This window comes from Nomascus leucogenys, chromosome 13 (assembly GCF_006542625.1).
Source record: "Nomascus leucogenys isolate Asia chromosome 13, Asia_NLE_v1, whole genome shotgun sequence".
In the NCBI taxonomy this organism is placed as follows: domain Eukaryota; kingdom Metazoa; phylum Chordata; class Mammalia; order Primates; family Hylobatidae; genus Nomascus; species Nomascus leucogenys.
The window spans coordinates 28170831-28186255 of record NC_044393.1 but is presented as its reverse complement, the minus strand read 5'-3'; the positions used below and the strand labels follow the sequence as shown (position 1 = coordinate 28186255).

Here is a 15425-nt window from a genome sequence, read left to right as displayed (position 1 = left end):
TTGCCTACTTTCTTCATGCTTTTTCCCCTTTTGTCTTTTTCGTGTTTATGTTTTAATAGTTGAGGGGAAAATAGAGATCGAAATTTGGATATTGGTGTTTTTAAAAATCCTGATTATTACTAATTTCAGCTGTTGAGACAGCTAATTTAGCAATTTAGTAAAGTATTTTATCACCTGGGCATCATAACTGGTTACTCATCTGCTTGGATGATAGTTGATTTGACAATATTTGGTGATACTATAACCTGTTGTGTCTTTGGCTTTTGGTTTTTTGTTTTTTTTGGAGACAGAGTCTTGTTCTGTCGCCTGGGCTGGTGTGCAGTGGCGCAATCTTGGCCCATTGCAACTTCCCTGCCTCCCCAGTTCAAGTGATTCTCCTGCCTCAGCCTCCCAAGTAGCTGAGACTAGGTGCATGCCACCACGCCCGGCTCATTTTTTGTATTTTGGTAGAGACAGGGTTTCACCACATTGTTCAGGCTGGTCTCAAACTCCTGAGCTCAGGCAGTCTGCCCGCTTCGGCCTCCCAAAATGCTAGGATTACAGGCGTGAGTCACTGTGCCTGGCCCTCTGTTGTGTCTTTGTGATGATGAAATGATTCCACTTATCAGAGATTTTTAATGAATTCTTCTGTATGTATATTTGTAAGTTGTGTTTTTTTTGAGACCGAGTCTCTCTCTGTCACCCAGACTGAAGTGCAGTGGCCTGATCTCTCTGCTCAGTGCAAACTCCACCTCCCAAGTTAAAGTGATTCTCACCTCAGCCTCCCGATTTGCTGGGATTACAGGCATGTGCCACCACGCCTGGCTAATTTTTGTATTGCTAGTAGATGGGGTTTCACCATGTTGGCCAGGCTGGTCCTGAACTCCTGACCTCAAGTGATCCACCCACCTTGGACTCCCAAAGTGCTGGGATTACAGGTGTGAGCCACCATGCCCGGCCTATTCGTAAGTTTCTAAGAATTTTTTTTTTTTTTTTTTTTTTTTTGAGATGGAGTCTCACTCTGTAGCCTAGGCTGGAGTACAGTGATGCAATCTAGGCTCACTGTAAACTCCACCTCCTGGGTTCAAGCAATTCTCCTTCCTCAGCCTCCCGAGTAGCTGGGACTACAGGCATGCACCACCATGCCCAGCTAATTTTTGTATTTTTAATAGAGACGGGGGTTTCACCATGTTGGCCAGGCTGGTCTTGAACTTCTGACCTCGGGTGATCTGCCTACCTTGGCCTCCCAAAGTGCTGAGATTACAGGGCATGAGCCACCATGCCCAGCCACTTCAAAGGATTTTGATATGTGATACCTTTAGTGGTAACCTCAAGAATGTTTTTGCTTTTTGCTGGTTTTCCTCTTCAGAAAATTAACAAAATTATTACATAAAGCTTTGGCCCTGATGATGCTTTTTCTTTGATCACTTGTCTCTCAGGCATGTAAGGAGCCATGCAGTACTCTAAAACATTATTTTGGCCTTAAATTTGGCAATTTTTGTGTTAGGTTTGTGGAACGAGTTAATATAGAGGACAGAATTATAAACTTGTCCAGAATTGGCAGATTATATCCAGAACCTTCCCAAGTGGAAGTCCAGGGCTCCAGATAACAATTGTTCATCTGTTTACTCCGCGTTACTCAGTAAATTGATGAATAGCACTCATAGTGCTTTGGCTTGGAGGTGGGTGCCTTACCAGTGAGGATTTCTGGGTGCCGTGCTTCATTTCTCATTTCCCAGTGGCCTCTGAGTGTCTGACCTTAGCCCGGTAGGCCCTTAAGCACAGGCCCATGGCTGCTGGACTTGGCTTCTTTTCCAAGAGGGTACAGTGGTTTGGCTAGAGTTATCTGTCATGGGCAATTTCAAAGGTTTTTCATATACTATTGGAATAGATTGAGTTTTTTTTTTTTTTTTCTGTAGGACTGCACTGCCTTATAAATGTTTTGATAGTCTCTATATTAGTAACACTTATGTTTTTGAAGTTATAATACATGTTTACTGTAGAAAAATATATAAGTACAAAGCACAAAGAAAATAAAAACTATAATTCCATCAAACAGATATAATTGTTCTTAACGTTTTGGTGTATAACTTGGCTTAACAATTTGATGTATACATCTTTCTGTGTTTTTTATTAAACATACGTGTGTGTATCTATTTCTTTTCAAAATTGGAGTTGTGGTACATTAATATAGTACTGCTCTTTTCTTTTAACTAACATTTCCCCAAGTTCCTTAATATTCTGAGAATATAATATTTAACAGCTATGTAGTATTCTGTAATATGTATGTAGCTGTACTTTGTGTAACCAATTCCCAAATGGTCATTTAGGATATTTGTAAATCCAGGCACACAAGTCTGATTATTATTTTAGCTAATTTTATTTCTAGGAATTTATTCTAGTTCAAAGGTATAACCTTTTTAGTTTTGACTAAAATTGCCATCTCCTCCCCGAACTCCCAACAAGAAGGGCAATTTCAGTTTATATTTCTGCTGGCCGTTACCGAGAATGCCTGTTCTCAAACCTGGCTGCTTTCAGAATAATTTGGGGGACTTGAAAAAATATTTCCTTGTTTATTATTTTTCCCTGTAGAACAAATTAAACTTTTATTTGTTGAGTATTTAGGTACTCCTTCCTGCTTCCAGTGAAAACCTGTGTGCCTAGTGTGTGCTAGGTGCTGGGGATCCCATATGAACATAGTATGGTGGTCTCTGCTCTTTTGAGGTCCTAGAAGAGAGATACGTACACAAATAATTATAGTTTTGGAATCTCTAGAGCTTTTAGACCTGGCCTTATTATGAAACAGTCACAATAGAGGACCCTCAATTTTTAGTGTGAATTTTAAAGAATGTAATTTAGGGAGAACGTAACTAAGAAGCAGTATTTCCTACCAATAGACAAAAACTCCAAGTAGCTCAGGAACATGGTAGGTGGCTTGTTGAACTGAGCACAGCCTTTACCTGGTAGAGGAAGCAGAGACCCTGGTTCTGGGTTGGATAATCTTTATAGTTTTCCTGTTCAGCTTCCAGTTATCAGTTTTTGTTTTTCTGTACACAAGACATCAGCATATGCTGGCAAACTGAACCAGGCCTCTGAAAAGCTCTGGGTTAGTATAGTCATGCTGGGGATAAGGACAGAGCATGAAGGCATTTTCTTTGAACACCTTTGCCAGAAAGATTGCTTTCCAGAATTTTAAGGCCAGGCATGGTGGCTCATGCCTATAATCCCAATACTTTAGGAGGCTGAGGCAGGAGGATTGCTTGAGCTCAGGAGTTTGAGACCAGCCTAGGCAACATAGGGAGACCCTATTGCTACAAAAAATAACAATAAAAAACTTAGCTGGGTATGGTGAAACATGCCTGTGGTCCCAGCTACTCAGAAGGCTGAGATGGGAGGATCACTTGGGCCTGGGAGGTCGAGGCTGCATGAGCCATGATTGTGCCACTGCACTCCAGCCTGGGCAACAGAGAGAGACTATGTCTCAGAAACAAAAACAAACAAAAACCCAGAATTTTATTTTCTAGTGACTTATTTGTCATAATAAGGGAGATTGCACTGTCTCCGGAATAATTGAATTGTTTTAAATTTAAGGATTGGTTCTCAACTCTTAGTACAGGTGGCTGTTATCAGTGGTGCTTTGTATATGTGACCTGGCATATGTCTTGTTTTAATTTCTTTGTTTGTCTTCATAAGTTTGTAAGAAACTCCTAATTTTGTATTTGCAAGTAACCACGAAGTGTTTCATCACTATTTTGCTCATTTTAGAATATTGTGGATAATGCTAGGCCTAAAGAAGCAGATCACAAAACTCTTTCATCATCTCCTGATAAACGAGAGAAGTTTAAAGAACAGAGAAAAGCGACAGTGAATGTGAAGAAAGACAAAGAAGATAAACCCTTAAAGACAGAAAAGCGACCCAAGCAGCCTGATAAAGAAGGAAAGTTAATCTGTTCTGAAAAGGGGAAAGTGTCAGAGAAAAGTCTTCCCAAGAACGAGAAGGAAGACAAGGAAAACATTTCCGAAAATGACAGGGAGTATTCTGGAGATGCCCAAGTGGATAAGAAACCTGAAAATGACATTGTGAAGAGTCCACAAGAAAACTTGAGGGAACCCAAAAGAAAACGAGGCAGACCCCCTTCCATAGCTCCTACTGGTGAGTTTTTCATGTGGGCTCTGCAGTGGGCAATGCCAGAGTATTCTTCTGTGGCCCTTTGTGGTTCTCTGTAACTTGTGCACTTCAATCCTTTGTTTTTGTGACTGATTTTGAATTGTCTTATGATCTGGAAACAAGTTGTGTTCATGAAGCTGAATTTAAGTGAGGTACATATCCAAGTGAATCTAAGTTGGGAAGCATGTTCATAACTGAGCTTCCTAAAGTAGTGGTTAACTGTTGACTAGATACTTCAGCTTATATGATAAAACCTGATAAACCAAGGCCTTTTGCTTATGCTTTTTCAAATGATCTCAGTTTAAGTCAGCTTAATAGAACCTAGAATCAGGAAATAGAGTTTTAATGAGACAGACATGAAAGAAAAGAAATAGTAAAAAGGTATGGGCTTCTGAAGGAGATGGGAACAAAGGACCATTGGAACTAGAAAAGCATGGGTGCATTTTGAAATTGAACTCCTTGGAGAGTGATTATTGATTAGAAATTTTCACAGTCTAAATAAAAAGCTGAGATGGCTAATTGATAAGGGTCAAGGTTAGAGGATATAGGTTTAGGGAAGAATGCAGTTATTAAAAAACTTAAAATTTGGAATTCTTCTAGAGTAACCAAGAATGGAACAAGCCCTGATTTCTTCCTAAGCCAAACACTCGTTCTCCAAATCAATTCAGTGGCATGAAGAGGCCCTCCTGGTTCTCTAGACTGAGCCTGCCATTGATTAATATGTGCAGTGACCTTCAGACATTCTTGATTGTGCATTCATGTGTTCAGTTGAAAAACTGTGAATCCCCTAGCACGTTTTAAAGCAGTATTTATCTTTTTCTCACAAGTTTAAATAGTTGCAGTGGATATATTTAAAATACAAAACATGAAGGCTGAGTGCGTTGGTACATGTTTGTTGTCCCAGCTACTCAGGAGGCTGAGGTGAGAGGATTGCTTGAGCCCAAGAATTCCAAACCAGCCTGGGCAATGTAGTGACACCCCATCTCAAAACACACACACACACACACACACACACACACACATATTTTCATCAAAACTGTGGAACTACAGAGCAAGCCTTTTCATTATTCCCTAACAATGTAGAGAATGCAAAGCCAGTCTTCCTTATCAAATCAGACTATCAGACTTAATTTCTGTGGAAAAAAATTTAACTTACTTCACATAAGTGTATTAGTACTCATTGTAAGATAGGAAATTATGTAATAGGTTGATTTGTCTCTATATGAAATAAGGGATTTTCCCCTATAGTGCTTGTAACTGGGTTTTGCCCTCAAGAGCTGAGGGTGCTGCAATTGTCCCTAGGCCTAAATAGGGCCTAGACCTCTGTTGTCTATATGGTAGCCACTAGCCGCATGGGGCTATTGACTACTTGAAATGTAACTAGTCTGAATTGAGATGTGCTGTAAGTATAAGTAAATGCTAGATTTCAAATACTTAGTACAAAAAAAGAATGTAACACACCTCAATTTTAACATATTGATTACGCCCAGGCCTGTAATCCCAGTGGTTTGGGAGGTCCAGGCGGGTGGATTACTTGAGGTCAGGAGTTTGAGACCAGCCTGGCCAACATGGTGAAACCCCATCTCTACTGAAAAAATATACAGAAAAATTAGCCAGGCTTGGTGGTGGGTGCCTGTAATCCCAGCTACTCAGGAGGCTGAGGCAAGAGAATTGCTTGAAACCCAGGAGGCGGAGGTTGCAGTGAGCTGAGATCAGGCCACTGCACTCCAGCTTGGGCGACAAAACAAACAAAAAAATTGATTCCATGTTGAAATGTTTTTAGAGGCTGGGTGCAGTGCCTCATCCCTGTAATCATGCCAGCACTTTGGGAGGCTGATGAGGGAGGATCACTTGAGTCCAGGAGTTCGAGATCAGCCTTGGCAACGTAATGAGACCTCATCTCTACAAAAAATGAAAAAATTGGCTGAGAGTGGTGGCACGTGCTTGTAGTCCCAGCGATTCCAGAGGCTGAGGTAGGAAGGTTGCTGAGCCCAGTTTAGGAAAAAAAAAAAAAAAATTAAAAGGGTATTGGATTAAATAAAATAGTAAACTTTTTAAATTGTGTTTTTTTTTTGTTTTTTTTTTTTTGACAGGGTCTCACTCTGTTACCTAGGCTGGAGTGCAGTGGTGTGATTGTGGCTCACTCCATTCTCCACCTCCTAGGCTCAAGTGATGCTCCTATCTCAGCCTCCTGAGTAGCGGGGACTACAGGCACATGCCACCATGCCCAGCTAATTTATTTTTTGTAGAGACACTATGTTGCCCAGGTTTGTCTCAATCTCCGGGCTTCAAGCAAGCAATCCTGCCTTGGCCTCTGAAAGTGCTGAGATTACAGGCATGAGCCACCATGCCTGGCACTTAAAAACCAAACCCTCTTATGTGATGAGTAAAAAATTCAAAATTGGCCAGGCCTGGTGGCTCAGGAATTTGAGACCAGGCTGGCCAACATGGTGAAATCCCATCTCCACTAAAAATACAAAAATTGGCTGGGCATGATGGTTCATGCCTGTAATCCCAGCATTCTGGGAGACCAAGGTGGGTGGGTCACCAGAGGTCAGGAGTTTGGGACCAGCCTGGCCAACATGGTGAAACCCCATCTCTACTAAAAACACAAAAATTAGATAAGCGTGGTGGCACGTGCCTGTAATCCCACCTACTTGGGAGGCTGAGGCAGGAGAATCTCTTGAACCCAGGAGGCAGAGGTTACAGTGAGTCGATATCGCACCACTGCACTCCAGCCTGGATGACGGAGCGAGACTCCATCTCAAAAAATAAAATAAATAAAATAAAATAAAATAAAATAAAATAAAATAAAATAAAATAAAATTACATGTGGCTTGCACTCTTAGTATATTTCTGTTGGACAGCACTGGCTTTATGTTCACTGGCTTTCTCAACTGATTTCTGGGAGAGAAGCCACAATACCCAAGGCATCCTTGATCTGTAATGGATTGACCTTAGTGCATTGAGAATGGTACTAGCTGTATACCACCCTTAGGAAAACAGAGAAAATATATCTCTGTTCAGATGAGGAACCCCAGTTGAGAAAATCTGGAAGTTTTAAACCTCCAGGCTGAGCACCATGTTAAGATGTGGGATGAGTGAAAGGCAGGCCCTTTTATGTAAAGTGGGAGAAGGGCAGTTAAAGGCAGTTATTATACAAGGAGAGGTGGAAAATGTAAACTGGCAGAAATCTGACATGTCCTTAGGCAGAAATCTGACATGTCCTTAGCTCAGTTTAGGAAAGAGTATGTATGAGAACGGAGTGTTTTGAAACTGATTCTCCTTTAGCTCTTCATGCCCTAGCTTATACCCTCCAGAAAGTATGTACAGGAGCAGTTGTACCCCAACAAGCAGACTGCTCCTTTGAAGCCACATGACTCCATTGAGATAAGAACAAAGACATTCGGTTTTTATATTTTTATAAGTGTAGGATTTCATAATGAGTAGGATAAATTTAATATAGAAAGGATGTTTCCCAAGTTTATGGTTAATCCTTGCCCAAGGCATTTGTAAAAACAGATTCCTTTCCAGTCAGACTGTCTGGATGGGAATCTGGGAATATGAATTGTTAACAAGCTTCCCAGATGACTTATACTGTAAGAAGAGTTTGGGAAACACTCAAGTTCTGCATAGTCAGCTCCTATTTATATACGGTATCGAAGGGAAGAAGACTTGCCAAGTATCCCATATATTGTTCACATCCCCTTAAAACATTACTTGGAATAAGTTCATTGATTTGTAGAGCCTTCCTTGAGCACCCTAGATTGTATAGACTTGATTGGGAACAGGATTTGAGCTATTTAGCGAGGAATGTTTATATATTTTTTTATTTTTATTTTTTTGAGATGGAGTCTTAATCTGTCTCCCAGGCTGGAGTGCAGTGGCATGATCTCGGCTCATTGTAACCACTGCCTCCCGGGTTCAAGCGATTCTTGTACCTCAGCCTCCCGAGTAGCTAGGACTACAGGCATGTGCCACCATGCCTGGCTAATTTTTTGTATGTTTAGTAGAGACATGGTTTCACCATGTTGGCTAGGCTGGTCTTGAACTCCTGAGCTCAGGTGATCTGCCTGCCTCTGCCTCCCAAAGTGCTGGGATTACAGGCGTGAGCCACCACGCCCAGCCTGTTTGTATTTATGTTTAACTTGGAATGTGTGGGATTTCCAAGTTCTGCCAGTTGGAACAAAATAATATTGGCACGTTGGGAAGCTGGAACACAGAAAGAGCCTCGGAGTTCAATGATCTTCTCTGGTTTGCTTCCTCATACTTCAGGCCTGTGTCTTGTTGAGCCATTCAACCAACCTGAAGTTCTGTCCCTCTTCCCCTCTTCTCATCTTTCTCCTTTCCCTTCCTCTTTTCCTCCCATTTACTTCTCTTCCACCCTCTTCCTTTCCTCCTTCCTGTTTTCTCTCCTCCTTTCACCCTTCCTGAGACCCCTTAGCTCTGCCTTCCTGCCCAACTTCCCAGTTTCTTTCTTCTGCCTGCCTTTTTGATTCTCATCTTTTCTGATTTGGGGAGAGCTTCTTAGGTGGTAGGTTTAAAACTAAATAGTAAGTGCCGGGCGTGGTGGCTCACGCCTGTAATCCCAGCACTTTGAGAGGCCAAGGCAGGCGGATCACCTGAGGTCAGGAGTTCGAGACCAGCCTGACCAACATGGAGAAACCCTGTCTCTACTAAAAATACAAAATCAGCCAGGCATGGTGGTGCATGCCTGTAATCCCAGCTACTTGGGAGGCTGAGGCAGGAGAATCACTTGAACCCGGGAGGCAGAGGTTGTGGTGAGCTGAGATCGCACCATTGCAGTCCAGCCTGGGCAACAAGAGCAAAACTCCATCTCAAAAACATATTAATAATAAGTACTATGCTGGGCAGGTGGCTCACACCTGTAATCTCAGCACTTTGGGAGGCTGATGCGGGCAGATCACTTGAGGTCAGGCGTTCAAGACCAGCCTGGCCAACATGGTGAAACCCCATCTCTATTAAAAATACAAAAAATAAAAATTTTTTTGCCAGGTGTGGCAGGTGCCTGTAATCCCAGCTACAGGGAAGGCTGAGGCAGGAGAATCGCTTGAACCCAGGAGGCAGAGGTAGCAGTGAGCCGAGATTGCGCCACTGCACTCCAGCCTGGGCAACAGACCCAGACTTCATCTCAAAAAAACAAGCAAGCAAGCAAGCAAGCAAACAAACAAAAAACTAAGTAGTAAGTACTCTTCAAAGGCTTAGCATCTGTACTGCTAAATTATGTCAGAGCTGGGTTTGCTGGGGACCAGCAGCCTTGCCTGGAACATTGACTGTTAACTAGCATAGTCTCCCAAGAATTTTTTTAGGATTTTGTTTAAGAAAATACAAATTCTCGGCCGGGTCTCGTGGCTCATGCCTGTAATCCCAGAACTTTGGGAGGATGAGGCAGCTGGATCACTTGAGGTCAGGAATTCGAGACCAGCCTGACCAACATGGGGAAACTGTGACTCTACTAAAATTACAGAAATTAGCCGGGTGTGGTGTCAGGTGACTGTAATCCCACCTACTCCGGAGGCTGAGGCAGGAGAATCGTTTGCACCTGGGAGGCGGAGGTTGCAGTGAGCAGAGATCGCGGCACTGCACTCCAGCTTGGGTGACAGAGCGAGACGCCGTCTCAAAAAAAAAAAAAAAAAAAATCCACAAATACTCTTGGACATTTTTCTTGTACCCTCAAAACTAGGCCCAGTGCTAAGATAATTAATGTAGCAAGTAGAGGTTGAAAACTGGAGCTGGATCATAGAAAAGATTCAGGAGGTCAATTGGCAAGGTATTACCATCTCCTGTAAGGAAGTAATTTCTCACTCATTTTACTTTTTTTCTCTTATCTTAAGTAAGAATGCCTTTTTGATGGTCCATTTATAATGCAGTGATTTCTGCATATATATATGTTTTATTTATATATAAAAATGACAGACACTAAGAAATTATGTATCTTTTTTTGTGTGGTTTTATAAACATGGCAGCTGTGGATTCAAACTCTCAAACTTTGCAACCAATAACATTGGAACTGAGAAGAAGGAAAATATCAAAAGGATGTGAAGTCCCATTAAAACGTCCTCGGCTTGACAAAAATTCATGTGAGTCTCCAGTTTGTTTATGTGTGGCTAGAATTTGACATTGTTTGGGTCAACCTCCTCTATATTCATCCTGTCCCCTATTCCCTATAGGCTCTAATGTTTGTCTCTGGTCACATGAGGTAATGTGAGTTGGATGCAGTTGGATCAGAAGGAGTTTTTGCTAGAAGAAAAATAAATCCCAAAGCACAAACTGTACTAATGTTGGGTTCTGTGGTATCATCTCCATATCCATAAATCACATTTGATTTGGATGCCACTGGAAATTTAATGGCTTAGGAAGGGATGGGTTTCATATGCAGAGTGAAACTTTAAAAATACTACTTATTGGCCTGGCGCAGTGGCTCATGCCTGTAATCCCAGTTTGGGAGGCTGAGGTGAGTGGATCATCTGAGGTCAGGAGTTTGAGACCAGCCTGGCCAACATGGTGAAACCCTGTCTTTATTAAAAATATAAAAATTAGCCGGGTGTGGCCAGGTGCGGTAGCTCACGCCTGTAACCCCAGCACTTTGGGAGGCCGAGGTGGGCGGATCATGAGGTCAGGAGATTGAGACCATCTTGGCTAACACACTGAAACCCCGTCTCTACTAAAAATATAAAAAATTAGCCAGGCGTTGTGGCAGGTGCCTGTAGTCCCAGCTATACAGGAGGCTGAGGCAAGAGAAGGGCGTGAACCCGGGAGGCAGAGCCAGCAGTGAGCCGAGATCGCACCACTGCACTCCAGCCTGGGCGACAGAGTGAGACTTTGTCTCAAAAAAAAAAAAAAAAAAAAAGTTAGCCAGGCGTTGTGGCAGGTGCCTGTAGTCCCAGCTATTCAGGAGGTTGAGGCAGGAGAATGGCGTGAACCCGGGAGATAGAGCCAGCAGTGAGCCGAGATTGCACCGCTGCACTCCAGCCTGGGCGACAGAGCGAGACTTTGTCTCAAAAAAAAAAAAAAATTAGCCGCGTGTGGTGGCGGGTGCCTGTAATCCCAGCTACTTGGGAGGCTGAGGCAGGAGAATTGTTTGAACTTGGGAGGCGGAGGTTGCAGTGAGCCAAGACTGTGCCACTGCCCTCCAACCTGGGTGATAGAGTGAGACTCTGTCCTATAAAAAATAAAAATATAAAATAAAATACTATTTATTGATTTAAAAAAATACCCTCTGGAGTGAGTTGGCTCAAATGTTTAAATAAATTTAAAATAAAAAAGTATCCTGTTGGCTCCAAAAAGGATTTGTGATAGCTCTAAGTAAGGCTCTTATAAACCTTATTAAGTCGACTTTGGAAGTTAGCACATTTGGGAAGCCCCAAAATAGAACATAGTTGTCAAGATTGGGACATGACCTAGCACATGTTTTCAGACCATGAATCCTTAAAGAGGTGAAATTCTATCCTGGCAGGAACGCTTTGCCCTTACTTAAAACTGTAAACTAGTAAAGGGTATTTCCTTTTATCACTACTCTAACATTCCAGTAGTCTCTCTGTAAAGTCCTTTTAGAGACATCCAGCCCTGAAATCTGTAGTAGCACAGTTATTTCTTTTTGTTGGTCTCTTGACTACAACTCTCTTAATGGTTTAATAGCCCAGGAAAAGTCAAAAAACTACTCGGAAAACACTGACAAAGACTTATCGAGGAGACGTTCCTCCAGGCTGTCCACTAATGGGACCCATGAGATCCTAGATCCTGACTTGGTTGTATCAGATTTGGTTGATACGGATCCTTTGCAAGACACGTTGTCTAGTACCAAGGAATCTGAAGAAGGTGAGTCAGTCTGTTCAGGAATTGTCTTGCCAACCTGGTGCCTATTTAGTGAGAATCAATCTAAATCATTATGTTCTGCCTTCCACAAGTATTAAATTGTCTTGAAATCAAACTATTGAATGTGCTGCAGTGTTTTTATAATGTATTGCTCTTCACTATGATTTATTCAATAGACATACTTTTTGGACGCATTTGTGGTTGGTTTTGCTTATCTACCGTTCAATGTTGGCCTGGAGGTACACTGTTCGAAGAGCCCTGCTTCTCTGTCTCTGCTGCCATCTCATTCGTGCCTTTGTGTTTATACTTCCAGCAATTTCTCCTTTCACTTTAACCTCTTTCTTTGAGAAGCTCACAAGCCAGCCTGTATGTACTGGAACCTCTGAATGTATACTTTTATGTGTTAGATTAATTCCTTCCTCTAAAAAGTCCCTGGCTTTCTTAGACTGTTGTAGGACTTTTGGTTTCAGAATTACATACGTGTATATTTCCCCCAAACTTTCTTTTTTTCTTCTAGGTCAGTTGAAGTCTACTTTGGAAGCTGGCCAGGTCTCATCTGCACTGACTTGCCACTCCTTTGGGGATGGATCCAGGGCTGCAGGCTTGGAGTTGAACTGCCCATCAATGGGAGAAAACACGATGAAAACGGAACCGACTTCTCCCCTTGTGGAATTACAAGAGATTTCGACTGTGGAAGGTTCATATTTAGAGTTAAATTAATCCTCTTTTTATATACACTTTTGCTTATGCTTTGTGAACTAAAAAAAAAAAAAAAAAAAGACTTTTCTGTTGATGTTTTTCACCTTTTATTAATATTCCCTTATCATTTTAATGTTATGCTCCTTTTACTTCTGATTTTGATAATTTGTGTTTCCTCTCTTAGTATGACTAGGGCTTTATCTATTTTGTTTTCAAAAAACTAACTTTTTACTTCAATTTTCTCTATTGTTTATTTTTTAAAATATAATTGATTTCTGTTTTGATCTTGCTTTCTTCCTTCAACTTTTTCTAGAACTTTACCTAATTGATTTTAGATCTTTCTTCCTTTTTTTTCATTAGCTGGTGAAAAGATCTTTCTTCCTAATATGAGCATTTAAAGTTATAAATTTCAGCCGGGCACGGTGGCTCACACCTGTAATCCAAGCACTTTGGGAGGCCGAGGCGGTTGGATCACAAGGTCAGGAGATCGAGACCACGGTGAAACCCCGTCTCTACTAAAAATACAAAAAAAATTAGCCAGGCGCGGTGGCAGGCACCTGTAGTCCCAGCTACTCAGGAGGCTGAGGCAGGAGAATGGCGTGAACCCGGGAGGCAAAGCTTGCAGTGAGACGATATCGCGCCACTGCACTCCAGCCTGGGCTACAGAGCAAGACTCCGTCTCAAAAAATAAAATAAAATAAAATAAAGTTATAAATTTCTGGCTGGGCTTAATGGCTCATGCCTGTAATCCCAGCACTTTGGGAGGCCGAGGTGGGTGGATCGCCTGAGGTCGAGAGTTCGAGACCAGCCTGGCCAGCATGGTGAAACCCCGACTATACTAAAAATACAAAAATTAGTTGGGCATGGTGGCAGGCACCTGTAGTCCCAGCTACTCGGGAAGCTGAGGCAGGAGAATTGCTTGAACCCAGGAGGCGGAGGTTGTGGTGAGCCAAGATCACGCCATTGCACTCTAGCCTGGGCAGCAGAGTGAGACTTAGTCTAAAAAATAAATAAATAAATAAATAAATAATGAAATTCTACATTTCCTACTGAGAACTGCTTTAGCAGCATCCTACACATTTTGATATGTTGTGTTTCTATTTTTGTTCAATTTAATATATCTTGTGATTTATTTGTTGACCATGGGTTACTTAGAGGTATGTTGTTTTAGTTTGAACTATTTTATGTTTTTGTAGATACCTTATTGCTATTGATTTCTAATATAGTTTTACTGTGGTCAGAGAACATACTCTGTAGGATTTCAATCTTTTTATATTTGTTGAGGTTTAATTTATGGTCCAGCATATGATCTGTCCTGGTGAGTGTTTCATATGTACTTGAAAAGAATGTGTATTTTACCATTGTCGTGTGTTTGTTCTATATCTGTCAGTTAGATCAAGGTAGTTGATGGTGTTTCTCTGATAAATTGATTTTTGTGGGTTTTTTTTCCTTTTGGTCTAGTTCTGTCAATTTCTAAGAGAAGGTTGTTAGGTTGTTAAAATCTCTGTTATTGTGGATTTGTTCATTTCTCCCTTTAATTTTGTCATTTTTGCTTTGTATATTTTGAAGATCTTTTAGATGCATACACATGTATAATTTTTTTTTTTTTTTTTTTTTTTTTTGAGACAGAATCTTGCTTTGTCACCCAGGCTGGAGTGCAGTGGCGTGATCTCCACTCACTTCAACCTCTGCCTCCTGGGTTCAAGCAACTCTCATGTCTCAGCCTCCCGAGTAGCTGGGATTACAGGAGTGTGCCACCACGCCCAGCTAATTTTTGTATTTTTAGTAGAGACAGGGTTTCTCTGTGTTGGCCAAGTTGGCATTGAACTCCTGACCACAGGTGATCTGCCCACCTCGGCCTCTCAAAGTGCTAGGATTACAGGTGTGAGCCACCGTTTCCGGCCTAAATATAATTGTTGATATGGTTGGTTTTTGGTCTAACATTTGGCTGTGTTTTGTCTGTTTTTTTTTTTCTTTTTTTAAAGACAGAGTCTTGCTCTATCGCCCAGGCTGGAGTACAGTGGTGCGATTCTGCTCACTGCAACGTCTGCCTCCCAGGTTGAAGCGATTCATCTGCCTCAGCCTCCTGAGTAGCTGGGATTATAGGCACCTGCCACCACAATCGGCTAATTTTTGTATTTTTTAGTAGAGACAGGGTTTCACCATGTTGGCCAGGCTGGTTGTCTGTTTATGTTATTTGTGTTTTGTTCTTTTGTTTCTTGTTTTTTAGGTTAACTGATTTTTTAAGAATTTCATTTTAATTCATCTGTTAGCTTCTAGCTGTATTTCTAGCATTTTTAAAGAGGTTACTGTATGGATTATGGTATACGTCCTTAACTTTTCACAGTTCACTTAGAGTTAACATTTAACCACTTTATGTAAAAATGTTCCATTAACCTCCCCCATGTTGTAGTTGTCACATGAATTATATCTACATATGCTATAAATTCCTTTTTAAAAAAATTTTTATTTACATATTTTTTTGAGATGGCATTTCACTCTTGTTGCCCAGGTGGAGTGCAGTGGCGCGATCTTGGCTCACTGCAACCTCCGCCTCCTGAATTCAAGTGATTCTCCTGCCTCAGCCTCCCAAGTAGCTGGGATTACAGGCATGTGCCACCACGCCTGGCTAAATTGTTTTTGTATTTTTAGTAGAGATGGGGTTTCACCATGTTGTTCAAGCTGGTCTGGAACTCCTGACCTCAAGTGATCTACCTGCCTTGGTCTCCCAAAGTACTGTGAT

At 41.6% G+C, this 15425-nt stretch overlaps 1 protein-coding gene across 1 annotated transcript in view; it reads left to right on the top strand.

Annotated features, from left to right (window-relative positions):
- PHF20 (PHD finger protein 20) overlaps positions 1-15425 on the top strand; it is a 177071-nt gene that overhangs the window by 84599 nt on the left and 77047 nt on the right. The window contains exons 6-9 of the mRNA XM_030826717.1: positions 3745-4132; positions 10135-10248; positions 11807-11986; positions 12501-12680. Coding sequence (XP_030682577.1) covers positions 3745-4132; positions 10135-10248; positions 11807-11986; positions 12501-12680 — 862 coding nt within the window. The remainder of the gene's footprint in view (positions 1-3744; positions 4133-10134; positions 10249-11806; positions 11987-12500; positions 12681-15425) is intronic.